The sequence below is a fragment of the Taurulus bubalis genome (genome assembly GCF_910589615.1).
Source record: "Taurulus bubalis genome assembly, chromosome: 2".
In the NCBI taxonomy this organism is placed as follows: domain Eukaryota; kingdom Metazoa; phylum Chordata; class Actinopteri; order Perciformes; family Cottidae; genus Taurulus; species Taurulus bubalis.
The window spans coordinates 37499665-37522789 of record NC_136590.1 but is presented as its reverse complement, the minus strand read 5'-3'; the positions used below and the strand labels follow the sequence as shown (position 1 = coordinate 37522789).

General features: G+C 39.4%; 1 protein-coding gene across 1 annotated transcript; it reads left to right on the top strand.

Annotated features, from left to right (window-relative positions):
* The first annotated feature begins 84 nt into the window (after positions 1-84).
* ophn1 (oligophrenin 1) lies at positions 85-21870 on the top strand. Its single transcript, XM_079214029.1, has 24 exons — positions 85-480; positions 1709-1804; positions 2213-2274; positions 3059-3130; positions 4719-4820; positions 4915-5025; positions 5154-5258; positions 5355-5484; positions 5596-5696; positions 5848-5939; positions 7036-7114; positions 9896-9929; positions 10082-10144; positions 10768-10842; positions 11894-11978; positions 12561-12619; positions 13559-13664; positions 13773-13932; positions 14677-14824; positions 15568-15876; positions 16725-16869; positions 17708-17758; positions 20719-20771; positions 20893-21870. Exons 1-23 carry the CDS (start codon positions 327-329, stop codon positions 20741-20743), a joined length of 2364 nt encoding a protein of 787 aa, XP_079070155.1. The 5' UTR covers positions 85-326; the 3' UTR covers positions 20744-20771; positions 20893-21870.
* The last annotated feature ends 1255 nt before the right edge of the window (positions 21871-23125 follow it).

The following is a 23125-nucleotide window of genomic DNA, read 5'->3' as shown; positions in this document are numbered from 1 at the left end:
GGAAACGGACGCGTCCCAATGGATTCTAGCCGCTCTTCTAATCGCGACACCGCAACAAGGAAAAAGTGGCGAAGCGGACCAGGATACAACTAAATTACAGTTTCACCCGCGCCAGAGGAGGGGAAAAAGGGAAGTGAATATAACGCCGTGCCTCCCCACGGTCTCGTGCACTTCATACCTGACGCAGGACCCCACGGACCCCACGGACCCCGTGGCCAGATGAGCAATGACGAGCGCGCGGTAGACGAGCGGAGGCTGTGAGGCTCAACGAGAACAAACCCCGGTGTTTATTTCTATATTGTCTGCATTATTACACTGCCCAGAAGATGGGGCATCCTCCTCTGGAGTTCAGTGCCTGCTACCAGGACAGTCCGGACTTCAGGGAGACTCTCAAGTGTTATGAACTGGAGCTGGAGAGGACGAGCAAATTCCTCAAAGAGTTGATAAAAGACGGCAACAGTGTGATCACTGCAATCAGAGGTAAGCCTCCTTCAATGCGATCGCTCTCGTTTTTTAATCAATAAATCAATGTTTTGTATGTATTGCATGTGCATACATAGAGCGGCATGATGAGGCTTGGGATCAGCATCAATGGGGCCTTTTTTCAAGGGCCCGGCGGGATCAATGTGGGTGGGAGAGGCTGATTCGGGGAGGTGCCAGTGCGCCCCTGGGAGAGGACCAAGCAGCCTGCAGGGGGTCTGGTGCAGATGCACAACAGCTGCCTTCTTGCGTGGCCTGTTCCGCCTCTGTGACGTCACCTGTGGTCTCCCCGCTGCTGGTTGTGCAGTGGGACCAGTCCCACCACGCAGAGTATGGACCGCAGCCAGTGGCAGCACGCAGCAGATGTCTTTATTTGGGTCAGTGTGGCACCCATGAAGGAGAGCACTGTTTTTGTTGTTGTTGTTTGGCTCGCCAAGTCCAAATCCCCAGGAAGCATCTTTTCACCTCGCAAACACAAAGTGTCATTGTAGGTGCAGCGTGGTGAGTGAGGGTCCTGCTGTATGTTCAGTCCACAGAAGAGCCAGAGGTCACGAGGGCTCGTTGTTGGGGTCACCTGCACCAAGAGATATTCGTTGAAAGTCACATATTTATTTTGAGTCCTCATGATCTGGACTCACTGCTCACGTCCTGTAGAACATTTTTATTTATTATTTTAAACACTGATCTCCAGCTGTCGGTGCTATGAAATGGGCTGTGTGTGTTCTGCAGTGCACTGTCAACAATAAAAGCCTTTAATACAAAGGCACTATTAAGGCAATCCAAAATACACTACATAAACGAAGCAGACATTTTTTTAATGGGAAAACAAACAAACATGTGAAATGATGGAAAGTTGAAAAGTGTGGCATAACAAAGAGGGATTTATTGAGAAATTAAGAATATGATACAAGGTCTGGTAGCCAAGTTCTTCAGACAAGAAGCCCTGCGGTATTGATCGGACAGTTTTTTTAATTTGATAATACAACCCAGACAAAGCAGGGCTGCTGCTGATGAGATGAAACCTGCCAAGGATGTCTTTCATATGTTAGACTTTACTGGCAGAAAAAAAAGAAGAGGAAAAACACTGTTTTCTGGACTGCATTTCCATTTTTTGGGGGGTATTTAGAGCATAAAGATTATTGGAGGTGTTGTTTAACGTAGTTGTGGTAGAGGCCGTTGTAACTCAATTCAGATGTTTCAAAAGGTGTAAATGTTATTTTTTTCCCAGGCTACTCCTTGGCAGTACAGAAGTTCTCCCAGACTCTCAGCATGTTCCAGTTCGACGTCATCGGTGACTCCCTGACAGATGATGAAATTAATATCAGTAAGATGATGCTACTTTGTGTTTACTGACTCTTAGACAACTTGCAGAAGATGTCATGCCATATTCCAGCATGTTTTTCTGTGTACTAATACCATAAATACACATTTAGAATGATCAAAAAAACATCCCCTACTGGACCTCGGTGGAGAGGAACATTGTTGTCATTCACTTGGTGATTCCTCACAACTTGAATGTGAGGAATCACAAAATCAAAAGGTTTTGATTTAGTTTTGACTTTAGCATCAGAGCTCAATGACAATTGTGTATTAAAACACACAGTTTATTCTAATGCACATTTGTTAACACTGGAGCAAGTGTGTTTCTTTTTTAATCTTTCCCGTCAGACACTTAAGATAAGAATGAGCAATGTCTTCATTCCGGTCGTCATGTTTGTGTTTTCCTCCCCAGCTCAGTCGTTCCAGGAGTTCGCCGGACTCCTGCAGGAAGTAGAGCACGACAGGATGATGCTGGTGCGTTATCAACTTCCTCCACACCGACTCTGCATCCCATTTAAACCCTCATTAGATATTAGAACCCACACCAACATGTCCTGCACTACAGATTAAAAGGAAACGTTTGGCACATTCGGTTACAGATAACTAACTTCCTCTCTGTTATGATGCAAAATCATCACTTTTTTTTGCACAATAGATATTCCATCTGTCTTTGTTCATTGAAATGTGCCATAGGCACGCACCTAGATGCTGTGGCCTTCTGAATACTTGTCGAGATTAATTCTGGTAATTATTTTGCGATCAGTTTCCCTCTCGTGTTTCTCGTTCCCTTTTTGTAAATGTGTCTGATGTGCCGTTATTTCACATATTTATTATACAATAACTACTGAATATGTTATGGTTTTGGTGTTGTTGTTTTTTAAAGCTATTTGCTTTATTTTCACAACTTTAATAGTTGCGTACAAGTTGTCCCACATCCTTCCTTATTTACGTAGCCAGATAAACTCAAACTAACCTGGTTTGATTCATCCTCGTACACAATCAATCAAGGAGAGACATCAGGTGTAGAAGTTCCAGTTAGACTGGGTTTACTGGATACAGATCTAATTAAAAACGGGAAGTCATCCGGTAAACTGTGCTGGCAATGGTGTGGAGGAGAGCGGCATTATTATGAAATTGTCACACTCACACTTTACATTCAAACTCTTTCAACAGGTTAAGACATAAGGCAATACATTTTGTGTGCGTGAGTGTTTGTGCGTGTAGAATTGTAATGACTGCTCCATGTTTGCCCGTCCAGGTCCAGAACGCCTCCGATCTGCTCATCAAGCCGTTGGAGAAGTTCAGAAAGGAGCAAATAGGAGTTACAAAAGTAAGTGATTCATCTGCTCCGCAAGGAAAATGTGGCAAATATCATTCATTCTTAAGACACTCTGCAAAGCACTGTTCTGCTGTTGCTATGCATGAAAAGTCAAATCCTTATACAACATTATGCATAATATATATATAATGCTTTCCTGAGGTGCTAACCGAGCAGACAGCCTGTTATGAGCTACTTCCCCAAATCTATTTTTGAGTGTATGTGTGAAACGTTAATCTTTTATGAACACTAACATTTACGTCTCTTCTTCCTCCTCAATGTGTAAAGGCATTTTGTCGAAAGCACTTTTGTAGTTGAGAACAGCTCGTGTTTTTCTCAGGTGACCCCCTGTGTGCCACTCTACCAGAGATTTATTCTGCTTTTAAAGTCATCAGGAATCTCAGTGGGATATCACCTTGATTATTCTGAATGACATTTGAGTTGTTTTTTCTTCTGGTTGCGCTCGGGTGATCAGAAGAGTGTTATTTCCCCCCTCTCACTGTATTTATTAACCAGCCGCTTTCTTGCTGCTTTGCTGATTTAAAACACATGCAGGATTGAAATATACAGGCGCCACATGACTTGGAAAACAAATGCATATTAAAATACAATCCAATTGAATCCTATCTAAAGACGTATTTTGATTGTTCCATTGTTCTATTCATCATAATAATACTACTAAAATGAACTGTTAATTACAACAATACTAATAATGTACTGGATAATACATCTGTGTTTTCTCAATAAGATAAAAAGGGGTATCATCTCCTTTACAAGGAGAAAGTACATGTGAGCAGACAATGTTCTACAAACAGTGAAAGACGTCAAAACAAAATGTACTAGATCAACAACACACTAGTCTGACCCCCTCCGCTCAGTTAGATGAACTCAAGTCCCTCTTCATCGACCCACCATGTTTCAAATGTGATCATTTTAATTGATTTAACCTGGAAGTTAATGAACTCTCTCTCTCTCGGTCGTTTGGTTTGCAGTCATAATACCAGCTGAATGTTTCTTTGTTACTTTTAGAGAGCTATTCCAACCATTTATCAATCATTTTAGCTCTCTACTTCAACTGTTATCTTTAGCTAAGAATTTATTCAGTTAATTAATTATTTATTTTTTGTCAGATCAAATCGGTTGAGCTACATTTTCTCCAAAATACCCCCAGGCAACTACAGAAGTACTCCCTGAGGGAAATACGTGACCTATAATAGCCTTCTGCAAATGTGTTGGTATCAGCGTATTTATCAGAAGAAAATACAGTACAGAAATGTCAAAAATGTGTAACTTCGAAACAGTGTCTCCATCGCATAGTCTGCCCTCCACCACGGAGCTTTTTCAAAGCTTCATGCAAAACTTGCATGATGTAAATTTAAAGAATCTTCAGCAAAAATGTTAATATTAGCTTGAAATGTCGGCTTTCAAAATAAGCTCAAATTAAAAACCTTGCAAGTTTTAGTTTCTGAGAGCTGCTCATAATTTGAATGAGAGATGAACATTTCTAAAAACCTATTTGTCTTCCAGTCAAGCTTTGCTAGATCATCTTTAAAAATGTATTTAATCTTTTAATTTTCACAATTACACATCTGTCCTGCAGGAAAAGAAAAAGAAGTTCGAGAAGGAGAGTGAGAAATATCACTCGCAGGTCGACAAACACCTGAATCTTTCTGCGAAGAAGAAAGAGAGTCAACTTCAAGAGGTGGCGTACGACAAGTATTCATCAGTTATGCAGTGAAGTGTAGAACTGTTTGAAATGTCCTTTTCTTTTTTTAATTTCCAATTTTGTACTCCAGGCTGATGAACTCCTTGAAAAAGAGCGTGTCAATTTCTATGAATCGTCGGTGGACTATGTGTACCAGATCCATCAGGTGCAGGACAGGAAGAAGTTTGATGTGGTTGAGCCGGTGAGTGCGGCTCTCCTACTCTTCCTCTTTTGTGTCTTGTGACAAGAGATTGAGGAAATATATATATTTGAATAGAAGAACTTGCTTATGGGTATCTGCGGTATGTAATTCCTGCTTTGGCTGGACAGGTGCTGGCATTTCTGCAGAGCATTCTAACGCTCAACAACCTGACAGTGGAGATGACTCAGGACTTCATGCCTTACAAGCAAGAACTGCAGCTCAGCTTGCAGAACGTAAGTGGTGCAGCAAATGATGCCATCAGTGAGATTTAGTATCTTCTTAATCAGATGTCAATAAAATTCTAAAGAGCCGTCCGGTTTTGCCCGCAGACGAGAAACCACTACGAGAGCACTCGCGAGGAGATGGAGGAGCTGATGAAGAGAATGAAACACCCATCCCACATCTGTAAAATGTACAGTTTCCTGCCCATGCAGGGCTATCTGTACTGCCAGGAGAAGTGTACGTGTACCAGATGTTAATACAGAAGCATCATACTCTTTTTCTTTCTTTTTTTCTGACAAGCCCTGTTCTTTTTTTGTTGTTGTCATTGTTTCTTTTTTGTCCCAACAGGGGCTTTAGGCGTGTCGTGGGTCAAATATTATTGCAGCTATCACACGGAGGGGAGACAGCTGGTCATGGTGCCTTGTGAACAAAAGCCGATAACTAAACAGGTGCTTCACTGAAAAAAGATTCAAAGAATGTTCCAACAAATCCAACACTCACAGCCACAGACCAACCTGCTCTGCTGTCATCATCGTCTCCATCGCACATAACACTTTTTTCTCTCTCTCCCTCTCCCCCCCCTTCCCTCTCCCTCTCTAGGGCATCACGGTGCTGACACTGATATCCTGCATCCGCCGGAAGACAGAGTCCATCGACAAGCGCTTTTGCTTCGACATGGAAACCAACGAGAGGTTAGCGCAAACAAATCAGCGTTGAGATGAGGCAACACGGGAGCCTTGTGGGATAAACAGGTTGAGGCGCCGAGGTGAACAGGTGGCTCACAAGGACAGAGTGTGAGGGCTAAATGGACCGCAGCCCAAACAATCCCTAAGCAACGGGACAGGGGCTGGAAACAGATGGAAAACTGTGTAATTTCAGGGGGAAGGAACACAACAAGTTCATATTTATGCAAGCGGGCCGTTCAGTACAGCATGCATTCGAGCCATAGGCGGTTCTGTCATATTCAGGTTTCTTGAAATAGAAATACTTGGAAGTATCGACAGGGTGTCTTTAAAGGATTAACAGTTGCTTGAATGATTCACAAAGTGCTTGAAAGCGTCTCCAATTGTTGAGCAACTAATTTGTGCCAGTGTGCGAGCTGAACAACACAGTGAGGAGTAGGCTGTTTGATAAACTGAAGGTGGCAGTGCTGTCTAGTGGAGAAGACTATGCTGTTGGCTCAAGATGTTTTACGGCGAGCCTGGATGTCCCCTGAAAGGCTCCCAGCGCTGCTTTCTGACCTTTGACCTCCCCAGTGCGTGTGTACATAGGGTGTATATAGTCCTATAAATTGTCTTCATCCGAGTTTGCAAGATGCCAGCATAAATCAGTAGCCGTCATAGCCATGTGGCTAGCAGGGTTAGCTATCGGTCGAGAGAATCGTTATCGCAGAAGAGTTTTTAAGGTTGCCATTGTGAGCTGATTAGTGCAGTTGGCAGCTTCAAACTCGCAGCACAGTTGTCTTTGTTAACAATTGATCCGGTCGCCTATAAACTGTCAAGTCTGGCACTGGGTTTCGTTGCTTCTGCAGGAGACAGATTGCAACAGTTGATTCTCATCGACTCTTCACGCCCGTCTCGCTCTTCTCCGTTTGCGAGCTCCATCGTTAACACATCGGTACTTCTTCTTGTGCTGTTCTTGTTATTTTGTCCACTCTGTTTTACTTGAAAAATGTCTAAGAGCTCTGAAAACTAAATGTTTAATACTGGTTGGAAGATGTAGCTGTGTGGCTGGATAATTTAATTGCAACTTTTGCTTCTTTAATGGCATTTGTTACTGTTTCCATAGAAACACACCCGTCACTTTCCAAGCTCTTTCGGAGGGAGACAGGAAGTTGTGGATGGAGGCCATGGATGGAAAAGAGCCTGTGAGTTCATTTCTTGTCTCATTTTGGATTATTCTTCTTTGTCAAAACTGCTCGTCTGCCAAAAATATGTACAATGCAATATGGAGTTTGCTACTAAGGGGAGACATGGCCACTGGTTATTGTGGTGACACACAAAACTCCCAACGCCAGTTTCCATTTCCAATCTGGATTGTAGAGTTTATCCAAAAATGTCTTAAATTCAACCTTCTTAAATATTGGTAGGTCGTGACATTTCCGTCTTAAATCTTTGAGGGAAGAAGCCACAGTTATCGAGATGAACGTCATTTGCAGCTTCTTAATTGACATGCATCTAATTAAAAGGGTTATATATATTTACAATATCAGCTTCTGAAAAAATGTGTTAAGTACTGTGCTGGTTTAAATAATATATTTGTTTAACTGGAACAATATTGTGCTTTTTTGCTATCGCATTCATCGTGTAAGGGACATAACAGCTCACATGTGACATTTGTTAGGCGAGGGTGATGTCGTTACGGCTTCCCTATTACAGATGTGTGAGGTGGTACGAAGCCTGTTCGGCTGACTTCACACCATCAATGATTTTTCCTTTTTGCTCCTATAATCATATTTAGGCGTTAATTGACACAGCCAAATGTTTGCTCCGACTCCCACAGTCTCTGCATTCAGCAGTTTTGAGGCGACGGCAAACCAAATAGCCTCAGCTGCAAAAATGTACGATATAGTCAATTCCTCTTTTGGTTTTAAACCCTGCTTTTTTCTGCTCTCTCTGCAGTCCTTCTCATATGAGATGGTTGAGGTTTAAAGGTGGATGCCCTGTGAGTTGTGGCCAGAACAAATAGGCTGTCCCAGCCTGAGGATGTGAAAATAGCAGAAGGCACGCTTCTCAGCGCCCTTTCTTCCTGTGCAACTTCCTCAATGACTTCTGTATATCATGTACATTTCACAAGAGCCTTTCCACCCGCTATGCCCAAATATTGTCAAGCAGAGATGCACTGCACTGCTGCCAGGTCTGCTCTGGACAAGGATCAACTCTGGTGTTCTGTTAGACTAATCTCTTCTGCTACAGCGGATTGTATTACACGCCGAATGCCCTTTAGCCTTTTGAGTGACTGATATATGAGATGCAGTTTGGTGGACACTTTATATTTGCTCATATGGGCCTCATAGTGCAGCATGTGGATGCATATTCTTATGCGTTTCAACATTGTTCTGTACATACCGCATCTTTTTAACAGTCCTCAGACTCTGCGGTCTCATTATCCAGAGCTTTGCTCAAAGAGTGTGCTGATTTTCTTGCACATTTAACTGTTGATCTACTCACCGCTATCATCCTGAAATTTCCCCACTGTGGGACTAATAAAGGAATATCTAATCTAATCTAACACTTATTGACTTGGAGTAGACATGAGAGTGATTAGTGGAGCAACCATAAGTAATCAGGAACTGATAGATGAATTGTAAAAGTAATTTATCTTGCAAAAAATGCTGAATAGTCATTCCAGCTCTTCAAATGTAAGGGTTTGCTGCGGTTCCTTGTTGTATCTTGTTGGTTGAGAGAGAAAAAAAAGACATTTGATGATGTCCCCTAGGGTTCTGGAAAAATTGCTTCTTCTGACATTTTATTGACAAAACAATTAACCAAATGATCAAGGATTATATCTTCAGATTTCAGCGATAATACAAAATAAACAATGGTTAGTTGCATCCCTCGTAGATGCACATTGACAATAATTTTTGCCCATATTAAACCTCAAGAGCTCTGGAAGCCAAGGTGGGTTGACGGAAATTTGGAAATTTCCAAACCAAGAAGAATTGCATGAACATGTGTGCCAATATGGCAAATGTTACACAATATTCAACTTGCAGATTACTAAAAGGGCAAAATGTGCGCGCTTTCCACTGGAACTCCTATAAGTAAAAAAAAAAGTATTTGGCATCGAAGAGTTGGATGAAAAGGCAATTCTTGCACGTTCCTCTGCAAACTTGCCTCAGCGAGAGGACATTTTGGCAATTTCCTTTTCTCAAGATAATCATTCAAACATTGGAAAGAAGGTGACTTTTCCCTGCCAGTAATTCCTTTCTTTGATGGTAGCTTCATTATTTTTGCATGTACAGATCAGATTTGTCAGTTTTGAAGCATGGCTTATTTCTTCTTATTATTTTTTTCAAAACAAAGCGGAGAGTTATGTTGTAGTTGTTCTTTTCTCAGGCCTAAATCAATAACACACTTATTTCACACACTTATTTCTTGCTGAAGAGACCTTAAACAAGACTCTAGCTCCAGCTGTTCTCCATCTGGTCTTGACCTCTGACAGTCATGACAGAGTTGAAAACTATTTGGGGAAGAAGACAATGCTTTGATATCAAAAACTACTTAGAGTTGGATGACTTTCACAAGCTTCTCTAAATTGCTCCCAAGAGAACCGTATTATTTTTATTTGTTTGGTTGTTTTTCTTTAAATCATGGATGTTTCTTGTTTTAATCAGTTAACAAGACACACACTCTGTCCTCTCATCCTTTTTCCCCTCTCTGCTTCCTTTGTTACTATTTTCATGCAATTTGAATCTGCTCATAAAGTAAACCTAAACCCGAAAACTGGGCTAATAGTCCCATAAACACCACGGGAAGCCATCACTATATGCAGCCAAGTTTGATTTTAGTTAAGCAACTATGTGTCCTCCTGCCCTCATCAAGTTTCCCACTTATTTTCCAAGAAAGACATTTTCATTAATCATGTTGGGAGGTGAGTCTTAGATTTTCCATATGTTTCCTCGATTTCATTTTTTTTTTCATTTCAGATCTATCATTCCCCAATTCACAAGCAAGCTGAAAGTAAGTCATTCATTAACCTCACGGTCCGACGTTGTGATGTTGATGTGATGAGATGTAGACAGACACAGTCACACTTTGATGTCTCATTTTTAACAATTGGAAGAAAAAAAATTGTTTGCTGTTAAACTGTTTCATCTTTTTTACTTCCACAGTGGAACTGAACGAAATTGGATTCAAGTTTGTGCGAAAGTGCATCAACTACATTGAAACAAAAGGTAAAGGGTCCTATTCGAGGTTTATTCCAGCGGTCTTTAGCTCGGTTAGTTTACTTACTTTCCCTGAAGGGGGCGTAGTTGAGTCATGTGGTAAATGTTATTGCCAAGCCTGCAAGCTGCTGTCAGGGAATACCGTACATGTTTTTCATCACAATACGATAGCCTAAATTAAATGTTCTATTTCAGATTGTATATAAGTTTAATTATCTTTATGCCACACATGTAATGTCGTTTTTTTTAAGGATTTTTTTACAGTATTTCTTTAACAAAAGCCCTTCTCTCCACGCATGCTAAAACATAGAAGCCCAATAACTCAAACCTTTAACTCGAGGGACGATGCAACTTTATAATTCTACAGTTACAAAATATTTTGGCAGAAGTGCGATTCATCTCTCAAGAAAAGAAGAAGTACTCCAGCCATAAGCATGCAATTTGACTCATGATCCAGGCACGGCGCATTGTTTGGTCTCGAACTAAATGGTTAAATGAAGCGTGCACAATCTCTAGCTTGATTCTGGCTCGTGCAGCCTCGGAAGAGAAGCATGTGGTACATTTCCACTGCTCTGTATTTGTCCAGATGAAGATTTGAAATGTATTTTTGCGTCCTCTTCTCCTCTTTCCAGGAGTCACACAAGAAGGAGTGTACAGAACAGTTGGCAGCAACATCCAGGTGCAGAAGCTATTAAATGCCTTCTTTGGTAAGGAAATAAGCCGTGAACATGTTGTACTGTATTCACTGTGTCTCTTTGCTCAGGCTTGTCTTCTTTCGTAAAACAAAGCAGTTTCTGCCACTTTTGTGAAGGTCATCTGCATGAATTTAAAGAAAATATCAGCAGGTCGCTGACTCGCAGTGCTCCTGTTCTGGAGGGCTCTGCCTTAAAGTGGCTGTATTTCATATTGTTATACAATCAAATGAATATGCATTAAAGTGGCGTGTAGTGGCAAACTCACGCAGAATTATCGCCCAGCTCTGATTAAAATTTGAATTCAAATCCAAATTAATGCTAATGCTGCTCTTTATTGGCTGGGTGTGTGTGTGTGTATATATAGGCGTCGGTGTGTCACAACATTAGCCACATCAACTTAAAAGGTTAGAATATGTCGGTAGCATAACATTTTTTTTCTGCTGCCCTTTAAGTGGCCAAGAATAAATTGTCGCCGGTTTAAATTACAGTTATTTGTACTTTATTTTCACAGAAGATACTTTACACAGTAGGAGGAGCACATACATGACATCAACACTAAGACTTATTTACCCCAGTGATTTTCCTTTTGTGATGTGCCTTATATTCTTCTGTAAAAAAAACAACAACATCATCATCATCATGTTTTTGCAATTGCTGTATGTCTAGTAGGGAATTCCTGGCCTCATATTGCTTATCATTTAATTATGGCTGGTACGTGCTACAACCTGCCAGTTACTTTGATCAATTAGAGTACTAATCACAGGTGGTTGTTTAGTTTAGTTTAGTTTATTTACTGGATCCCCATTAGCTGACGCCTTAGCGGCCGCAAATCTTCCTTGGGTTCACAGAAAGGACAAAATACATACAAAAACATGCAAAACATAACGTGAAACAAACAGTTAAAAATAATACAAACAGAATAAAAATAAAAAATAGTACAGTCAGATACCTAGTGCAATTCAATCATAACTTATACAAGAAAAGTTGTCAGTGTTGTTTCCATGGAACTGAACAGAATGGCATTACATTTTCTGTGTTTGTTTTTTGATTTGCTTCTTTATAGACCCCACAAACCCAGGAGACGTAGACCTCCAGAGCAGCGACTGGGACATTAAAACCATCACAAGTGCACTGAAGTTTTATCTAAGGTAAGTTTGTCTGTGAGTAGATGCACGTGAGCAGGAGACATAAAGTTAATTTGTGGAAAATACTGAATATCACTGTGTAGCTCGAGATCTACGGCTACTTTTGACTGACGTTGTTTTCATTATCAAATCTGTACGTCTGTTCTATAATTTATCTGTTAGATAGGCCTACATTAAATACATACAACTATAATATAATAATAATAATAATAATAATAATAATAATAATAATAATAATAATAATAATAATAAAAGTATTCAATACATTTGAATTTATCAAGGGTCTCATTTGTAACTTATTTTTCTTCATACAAATCCCTGATATTCAGAGGATTTAGGTATTTTCCAAGAATCTGCTTGATTTTTGTGTGTATGTGGGGATCTGGAACCGAATGTACATTAAAGCAATAGGTTGTTATTAAAATAACAAACGCAGCGTAGACAGAGGCTGCAGTCTCTAAGTGCGTCCTGGTGTAATTGTGTAATTGTGTAACAAGTGACTGCGGCTTTTTGTGTGTTTGACGTGGTGAGCTATATTGCACTGCGGCCTTGGACGTGTTTACAAGAGTGTGTATTTCTCTGCAGGAGCTTGTCTGAACCTCTGATGACCTACAGTCTACACAGAGACCTCATGTGTGCTGCAAGTAAGATGTGTTTCATTATCCAGCAAAAATACTAGGGACTTGTGTTTGCATGTTCATGTTCATTTCTTTAAACTCTCTTCTCGGATCTAGACCTAAATATGTCAAACTCACAATGGAGTGTCAAAGGGTCAAAATCTAATTCTCTTGATGATGCAACAGTGATTAGGACGGTTTGCAACTTGATTATGTGACTTTTCCTAAAACTTGTCCTCACCTGTTAGCATTACAATAGTGAAAAACTATTTATTTTTTATTTTGCATGCTTATTCATGTTCTACTTAAAGTACCGAAAGCATTCATGCTTTCTGTTTGCAAAGATGAGAAGACATGTAAAATTATGTGTGCATGGAAAATACTGTTTGTATATACTTGTAGCTTAAATGTTATCATTTGTTGGTTTTAGCGATAGGTTACAATTAAGTTACGCAGTTTCCTGAATTTAATTGACTTCCTTGTATGATCTATGAAGTACAGGATAGATGCTCAGATTAGATTTGTGTGAAGATTTCAGATAATCCTTCCAGACAGTTTGGGTAGTTATTATCCATTTTCCATGTAGCTTACCGTGGACAAGCATTGCATGGATGGCAGGTACAAAAGAGTCAAATCAATGGCATGTGGGCTGCAGGTTCAGCAGTTTGAGTCAATATGGAAGCAATAAAAGTCCTCTGCTTATTTGCTTATTTTCTTTCTGTCACACGACCTCATTGTAAAACAGAGGAGACAATGCGTTTAATAGCATCAGCCTCATTCTGTCAAGACGTTACAGTAAGACAAATTGTGGCTTCAGTTTCCTGGAAATGTCGTTCGGTATTTGAATAGAGGCTCCTAGATATACGGTCTGAGTTTTTTACTAGTCTCATGCCATTGCAGTGTATTATATATTGCGTCTCTTGGGATTTATGTCTACAGATACTTTGTGTTGTCTTTGTGTCACAGAGTCAGATAATCTGGACTTTCGACTGAGTGAGATTCATTCTCTTTCCCACAAACTACCAGAGAAGAATCGGGAGATGGTGGAGATGCTTATCAAACACTTGGTCTAGTAAGTTATTACCACACACTGTATTTATTGTCTGTTTTTGCTGCTCCCACAGGATTTATGTGTCACCGCCCGGTGCTAACAGCTACATTTCTTGATGTTTGTGAACAGCGTGTGCAGTCACAGTGAAGAAAATCGAATGACCCCTTCAAACATGGCTGTTATCTTTGGACCCACACTGATGAGAGCCAAGGAGGAAACGGTGGCGGCCATGTTGGATATTAAATTCCAAAATATTGTCGTTGAGATTCTGATTGAGGACTTCAAAAAGGTACATTTTAGAAGATTAATAGTTTTAGATTTTTTTCCAGTCTGAAATAAAAAGAATGTAAACCATCAAGCAATATAATTTTGCCTTTGTTATACATTTTAGGGAATGCTCTTATGCTTTGCCGAGATAAAGATGAGAACATTGATACCACTCATTAAAGTACATTTTTATCTACCACTGGCAGCTGGCTTATTTAGCTTAGCATAATGACTGGGTAAAAGCTTTGTTGGCTGGAAACAAAATCCCCCAAAACCACAACAGGGAGTTCAACTATTTTCTGGCTAAGGAATAGTCCATTAAACACCCCCAGTAAAATCCTAAATTGACGTTTTTAGGTGTTGGTGTGTATACCATTACACAAACGAGATACAACATTACCAGTGGTCTAAGCCAGGATGGCTGTTTCTACTCTTATGCTAAACTAAGCTGGCCGGCTGCTGTCTGGAGCTTCATACTTGCAAGGATGTTGATCTTCTCATGGAAGTCTTGACAATAAAGAGATTCAGTGTATTTCCGAAAAATGTTGAACAATATGATGCTTCTTAATGTGATTTAAATCTAATTTGGGATTTGTACCGAGTCTTTTCGTTCAGATTGTCTTTGTGAAAAATAGCAGACAATTCTATTGTCATGGTTTTTGTTCTGTTCCTTCTCATGTATCATGTGTAATTGTATTTATTCACTTACAGTCTGTAACAGTAGCCACTAAACCAAAGTGTGACTGTACATGTCTTGTGATTACAGATCTTCAGTTATATGCCAGAGGACAGCACTTCCCCACCAGTCCCTCCTCCAAGGATCACCCCGAGAAAGCGGCAACCAATCACCATCTCCAAGCGTCCACCTCGTGTTTATCAAGCTCTTAGTCACAACCTCTACCAGCACACAGAGAGTAATTATCAGGCTCACTTGGCTCTATTGTCACCATCATCTTTATCATTAACCCAACTTATTCATGCTGGATTATTAAAATATTGCAGACAGATTTGAGCCACAATATCTCTGCAGTCGGTTCTTAACATTAACAATTACACTACAGAAAAATGTGATTTCCATCAAATACCATTCCAAAAACAATATGACATATTCCTTAACATGGAATCATTCTTTTGTTTGCCAAAGCATGTACAATCTAAATCTATTCATTCCCTGTATTTATTCCCTTTTTGATGCTTTATTGATGATATGGAATTACTCTGGTGCTTTTTTTTATTGGAAATATAAATAGACAATTACTTTTGTATTCTCTTTTATAGTTGTTTTTTAAGACCTCTGGCTAAATCGTGAAATGTTCTGCCTGTTTGAACTGCCTGTTAAGTGGGTGTGTCTCCGCGCTCTCGTACTCTGTGGCGAGAGATTTGGAGCACATGCAGCTTCGGTTGGTTTAATATTTAACGATTCCTAACGTACAGACAAATAACCAGCCCTGTATGATCATACTTTCTTCTTTCTTCTTAAAATCACTGAAACATTGTGGTTGCTAAGATTTGACATTCAATTACATTGTAATGTTTTGTGACCTTCAGCACATTTTTTGCTGAGCTTTGCATGTTTCTTTTCTTGCACGTTGAAGACAATGAGCACAGAGGAAAACATTTACATTTATTTATCGGCTATGTTCTCTCTTTGCAACAGATGGCCAGAACGAGAGCTCCGTCATGGACGGGGAAGTCTCAACGAACCCTGTTCCCCTGCAGCGGACAAAACCTGTAAGCCTGGCTCCACTCGTTCCAAGAGAACCTCCTCCGAGACTGGCGTTGATGCCCAGACCATCGAGCCGTCAGGAAAGACACTTAGACTCTGACTCTGGCAAGTTAGACGACACAAGGCAAAGGCCAGATTCTTCTTCAGCGGCAAACGGGGAGTCTGGAGTCTATGTGAGCAGAGTACCATCCTTCCAGAGCAGGAGACAACCTCCGAAAGGCACAGCAGCCAACAGAGAAGGTATACTGAACCCTGTGTTCATGTGGAGAAATATGTTTCTTCCAGGTTTTAGGGGAACTTTACAAAAGTGAATACAAAGAGATGTAGTGTAGAAAGCAAAAGTTGTGATTTTTCAATCAGATATGTTGGGAGATACAAATAGTTATAGGCGAGTAGAACATTGTCAGCCAGCTCTCAATAAGGTCGCCTGCTTGTTTCCCCTTCTGTCATGTTGCTACATCCAGTCCTTAAAACTGCCATTTTTATCTCCGGTTGGTTAGTTTTTATGCCTCAGCGCCGCAATAGACGTGGCCAGAGGCAATCGGGTTTTCGATTAGTCTATACATGGCATTCTTATGAATGCAATATCTATTGCCTGGAGGGCATTTCTTCAAATTTGGCACAAACATCCACTTGGATTCAAAGATGAAGTCATAAGATTTTGGTCATTTGGTCTTTTTTTGGTCCAAAAATGCATATGCTAATTATGACAATTTCACACAACTGTTTGATAAAATGAAGAAGTGATGACATTTTGGACAAACATGGATGTGAACTGTAACTTGACTGGTTGGAGGAGACATGCAACCAGGAGGCAGTCTAGTTTATTGTTGTTGTAATAGTTTTATAATAGCTTTATAAAACGGGTTGGAGTCCATGAAGATTTTAGGCATCTGTTTTTCTAGAGGTTTGGTTTTAGCATGTCATTGCAAAGATCTTTTGTTATTATAGAAGATCTTAACATAGTGAAAGTTGAAATGTGTTTCAGAACCCTTTCAACCCATCACAGCATTTAGTCTTAATTTTGCCATTTACAACTGTATTGCAACATGTGCAGTTCTATATTAAGGTTGTCTTATTTCTTTCAGGAGATTCTGATGGTCCGACCAGAAGGTCCACAGAGAAACATGCCATTTGTCGACCCCCTGTCCGGCCTCCAGAGCCCCCCTCCAGACCCCCCGCTCAACAAAAGACCCCGAGTGCAGCCAGCAGCGAGGGCTCAGCCACATCCTAGTAAGTTCTCTTCTGTCTTCCAAAAGTCTGTCACCTCCTTTCTTTGAGATACTGAAGGCATTCGTAGCTTATCAAAACTCCGATCAAAGAATGGACATGTTGCTAGATTCTGTCATCCCAAAGATTAGTAAAAAAGACGATAATCAATATTATTGTATTAACAATGGACTATGTGTATGGGGTCGCTTGTCGTGATATGATCATCAGTTTACTTCCGCTCTTCGCATCTTTCAGCTCATTGTTTTAGTTTTACGGTTCACAACTTAAGTGTTTTGGTTCATTCTTATCGCTCTCATCAACGGCATTTTTAGACGCAGCAGGCAACGGTTTTCAGTGGTAAAAGCTATTAAAAAAAAACACTATCCCACTACCTGACAAAATAAGCAGCCAGCTGGTGAACATACATACAAATAACTTATAACATTACATAACATATTTCCCTCACAGGGGGGTAGAGCCTTAAACACTCTAGGTGGCCAAAAACATTACTCAAAAGAAATGCTAATGTTGCTAATAAGCAACTGTGTGTTAACACATTCACCATATCAATTAAAAAGGCGACAATGTGTCAACAAAAAACTAAGTTATAAGATAAAGTTAATCATTTCGTTATCTTGAAATGACAAAGTTGTTTTCTCATGGTAATCGTTTAATGAGGCTTGTTATCTTGTAAGGGCCCGTTCACACCAGACGCGACTCCATTGTTCCCCTATGGTACGCCACGCCTTTTAATGCGCGTGTTTTAATCACAAAGGAATCTAATGAGCAATCTCACCGATGAGATGAATCATGTGCTGATCTACAATAATAACATGTTTTTTTCTTTGTTTTTCTGCAGTGTTGCCTCTAAAACAAAGTTTTTTGAGAATGCCTCCAAGCACGTTGGCAGGTATGTAAAAGCTTTTTTCTTTTCTTTTTTATGTGCCCCAGCCTGTACTTTTCTTTAGTTCAGTACACTGATCAGACACAAATGTGTGTACATTCCTGTCGATGACAGGACACATTAATAAAAACCCAACGGAAGTTTCTAGTTAGACTCTTTTTTCAGATGACGTAAATATGGAAGTGGAAACATGTCTTCTCTTTATGATTTGCTTGGATGGTCCGAGTTAAGCTCTTTGCTGCCCTCCCTGCACAGGCAGTGATGAAGGCTGCAAATGAAAAATGCCAGTGGCAAGAGTTTGTGGAAGTTTGATCAAAGAGAGTTTTTCTTTTTCTACATTGTAATCTCTCAGTGTCACATACAGACATATTAAGTTGTCGTTTGGCCTTTTGAAAGGAAGAAGCACCAACTGTGACTCATAGTGATTATTATCCCACACAGCTGTATAGTATGAATATTGTGTTGATATATTTAGATCTAACAATTAGTTGTTAGCCGCTGAAGATTATTACAGGTGGTTCATAGGGAAGCAAGATAAATCAATTACTCTATCGTTCCACTTCATTAGACTCATTCATTAGACTCAAGTGTTGCTGTTGTCACACATATGGGCCTTAAAACGTGCAGTCAGCAAATCTAATCCAGGACACTTTTTGTCAAAATCGGCCCGCTAGCTGTTTGTTCTGTGTCAGCCTGGCTCCGTCAATGGGAAACAAACATCAACGCTATTCCAGCCAATCAGCAGCATGGGACGTTTGTTCTTGTGCTCAGGACAAGGGAAAGTCCATGGACGTATAGAGAGAAAGCAGTAACATGCAGGGAACTCTTGGTCTGGGTACGCATTGACCTATCAATGTGACTTTTGGATATGTCTAAATTGCACATGGATAGACAGCCATCCACACACAATGAGCGTCTGGTGACAGAGCACCAGGATCAAGAAAAAGTGTCAGCCCGTACGTAGATAGCAACTTTAACACTCCTCCAAAATGCGCTAACGTTCACACACAACGGCACACCAGGGTAAATAAAAGAAAAAAGAGAGATAAATATTGGCGTCAGCGCACCAGTAGAAAGCTTATCTCTCCTCCAGAAAGAGTAAAAGCACCAGAACGAAGAGAAAACTGTGCAAACGTCAGACGACACACACAAAGTCAATAAAAGGGCTCTCAAACTAAACTAATATAAATTAAGATTTTATATTCGGCTATAACTAATATTTTTTCACATTGGGGTTTTTCGAATTAAGCACCCAATTGTCTGTGGCAAAGTATGATTTTATGTTATTGTGGTTATATAAATGTAATTTCTGTTGATGTAAGATTGCTTCTAGACCGCCACTTTGAAAACAAAACTGTTTTTAACCACACTAAAGATGTTGTTTTTGAAAGGCTAAATGCCAACAGATATAAGAAGAATACTTATTTCGGTAAAAATATTATTAGAATTTTGGAAATGTTTCTCTTTTTCCAGTAATCTTTGACTTTTGGACTGAGATGAGGCAACAACAACAACACCTTGTTGGTTGTGTGTGTAAGAAAGAGAATTGGGAAGGTGTACTATTGCATGCAATAAGTCTCTACGGTATTATTATTAATAAGAATTAGTATAATTAATACAATTAATGATAATAAGTATTATACTTGTGTTGTTCCATTAATAATAAACATTGATAATATTAATATAAAAGGAATGTCAACATTATGAACACATCTTTGAACTATTTGGTTACAGCCCCACATATTTATTTATTCTCAGTTTTTTTTTAAAGGAGGCACTTACGTTGTTTGAAGAGGAAGTCCGTGTGTCTCTCCCTCTGGACAAAGATGTTCCTGACTTTCATGTGAAAGTCCTTCTTATTAGGGTTATTCCTCAGTTCCATAAGTCTTTCCTTTGCAGTGGCAACATGAGCCAAGGAAGAAAGCCGGTTCTGGTTTGTCACAGCTGTTGGTTTTTATGTGCTTCAAAGGTTTAGTGGCCGAGGATACCGTCTCCTGCACACCATTGCCATTCAAAAGTATTTAGCAGCTGTCCAGGAGTCATCCCGTGGATTTATTGTGAACAGTATAATCACATCAAGTCCGCTCTGATCGTGAACAAAGTTGAGAAGCTTATATGAGTTGCTAACTTGTCATCTTTATCTGCCAACACAGTTTAACATGATTTCATGATGACTGGCTACTGTTCTTATCTTTTTGCCCAGAAAGGTGTGCTCAGATCACATGTTGAAAATCTTTTAAAGTCATAAATATCCATGCAGAACGCGAGCTGATCGAGAACTGTCCGCATTGGCCACTGAGAAGCAGCTGCTACTTTGAAGCCAAATCAAATATTTCTAAGTGGACACAACAACAACAACATCTGTGTTTTTGACCATAAAATGACAGCTTGTTTGATAATGCCATTCTTAAAGAGAACAATTTTGAAGATGAAGAAATCAATGAATAAAACTAACATGTAGTCTTTTTACCTTTGGTGAGGCAGTTAGTCAATCTGTTTATAGATTGATTGTATTTGATCAATTAAAAATACAGTAGGCTTCACAAATATGCATACACGGCTAACATTCATCAGGATGTTGCAATAAAGTGACTTATTTCAAGGTGGCTAGGGGGCAGGCAGGAGATGGGGATGGCATGAATATGCTACTAATAACCACATTTTTACACAAATACACCCAAAAAGCAAAGAATATGATAAAAAAATAATGATTTACATTTTTTTTTTTTTTAAGTTATTTACATTTTTCCTCGTCATCACTCGTGTGGAGAAACGTGCTTCTCCCTACTTTACGCTTTAGATGATGTTGCCAATTAACCCGAATGACCTCAGGAGTTTGTTCTCAGCTTCTTATCTTTCTATTTATTATCAGCATTTGTTTGGGTGTTGAGTGAAAATAACAACCATCTTTCTCCAGAATCGAGAATGGATTTGTAATTTTTTTTTTCTCCCTTTTTTTAATTCAGTCCACCGGACTCTGCGCCATCATAAACAGTGACGAATGTGAAAAAAAAAAGAGGTGAGATGTACTGTTGTGACAGATTTAACAGCATTAAAATACTGAATAAATTGAGAGTCTACCTGTATAATGAAGTGATTTTTCTGTTTTAATTTCTCTATTTCCATGCTTGTTTTCTCAGAATTAAAGTTAAGGAGACTCGGAGAACATCATGTGACCTCTACGTGCTGGTGGGTGCTGATCAGGCTGGAGGCAGTCGCTGTCAATGATCCTAGCCGATAATAATGGATCTGGAATGGATAGATTTGATTTTTTTTTTAATGGGAAAAAGGATGTTAGCAAATGGACTTTTGACGGTACTATTTTTCCCCTTTGTTTCATGCCAGTTGACAATTTTGTCAACTAATATTACAATATTTTGTCATTTTACAGTGTTAAGAAGTTTTAATGACCTATTTTATTAGAGGCATCAAACTGCCATAACTGATTGAAACCGCTTACTTAGACATCTTGTCTACACTCTTAACACTTTGCATTGTGAAATAGATCTCCCAAAGAAGACTAATTGATCGAAATAGGGTTAATCATTATTAATTTGAAAATGTGAAATATTAGTCTTAACTTCTAGATTTTGTAATGAACCATGGATGAAGCAAGTAATGTCGATGGAATCATTATTTCTGAGGAAGCTTTTTTAGTTGGTCAGTTTTTAAATTATATTTAGATCAAAATTGAATTTGACAAAACGTGTCATTCAGCCACAAGTCACTTTTTAAGAGGCATTACAAAAAAGTATTTTGCTACAGGTGTCAGCCTGTATTCCAGTCAGTGTAGAATTTACATGATGAATATAATGCTAATGTTAGTTTGATAGGGAATTATTAAAACTAGATTTACTAGTGTACATTCCTTCACTTCTGACCTCATGGAGTCCTAGAAGTTTACCTGAATTTGTTACACCTCAAAATAAATAGTTGGCATTACCAAAACGGGTCAAGTAAACTGATTTTTACCGTAGATTATGTAAAGATAACACTCCAAAGCTTTGTTTTTAAAATAGTTATGTTCATTTTAAACTTTTGTTTGATAACCCAACTTGATAATTCTGGTTTTCTTCTGGTTGCATTCATTTTCAAAAAATAAAAAGTTCTTAACATGACTTATGTTTGAAATATGTTTGTGTTATTGCATGATTATTGTCCTATATCCTCAGTCAGTAAGCTGATGTTTGAAATTAGTCATCATTTTATTATTCTTAATTTAGAACAAGGAAAATGTAAACAAAACAGGGAATTAATATGCAAACATGACTGATAGAATTAAATCAACAGTGGTGGAAATTATGCTACGGCCAAATCAAACAATGACAATAATCAATAGAGGTAACATTAAACTGAAAATCACTTAATTACTTTTTAAAGAACAAAAGCAGCAGCAGCAAAAAAAAAAACGGTTTACCCGTCGCTGTATGCCTCCATCAACCAGTCATGTTGCAGTTTACATCCATGTCTGTCAAAAAGGTCATCACTTTATCTTATTAGACATATGTGGGAAATTATACCATATGAGTGATTGAGTTATGGACATAAATGACATTTGACCACTAAATTCTAATACTTGAGTCCAAGTGGACGTTCGCTCAAGGCATTCCCGAGATATCTCGAGAATGGTACGGATATTAGGTCACAGTGACCTTGACCTTTTGAACACCCAAATATAATCAGTTGATCCTTGAGTCCAAGTGGACGCTTGTGCCAAACTTGAAGAAATCCCCTTCAGGAGATACTGATATATTGTGACAGACTGTCAACCAAAACATAACGCCTCTGTGCCAGCAACAAAAATCCCCAAATTCATAACATTCATCCCTAGAGGAACATAAATAGGCTATTTTTACTAATTTCTCCAAGGCAACCCAACTCAAAGTTGTCGCCACAAATGTCAGTCTGCTGGAGGCGTCACCGGAAAAGGCAGAGGATCACTAAAATCAGTCAGCGATATTCTGCGGTGACCATGAGTTACTGTGCAAAGTTTCAGGCAGTCCATTCAACAGAAGTTGTTCAGTCTGGACCACAGACAGCAGAGCGCATGCTGCCAGCATTCACAGTCTCCAAGTGTCTCCATGCAGTCCATCCCCTCCGGCCTCGGTTATACTTGAAGAAACCCCAGAGAGCCCTCTCACGATCACCTTTGATCTTTGCAAAAACCCAACCACGCTCCCTTTGACCAGCACAATTAGTCCTCATAGGTCATATATCCATGGGGTTTTATCTATATTCACTTTAAATACCCTTTCTCAACAGGAAATGTCTAAAATTTAAAAGGAGCAACATGTTTTTAAAATGCAAGTTCAAACAATTTGGACCGCTAACTTTCCCACCTGTGACATGCCAAATGAGGAACGCAACAGTTCT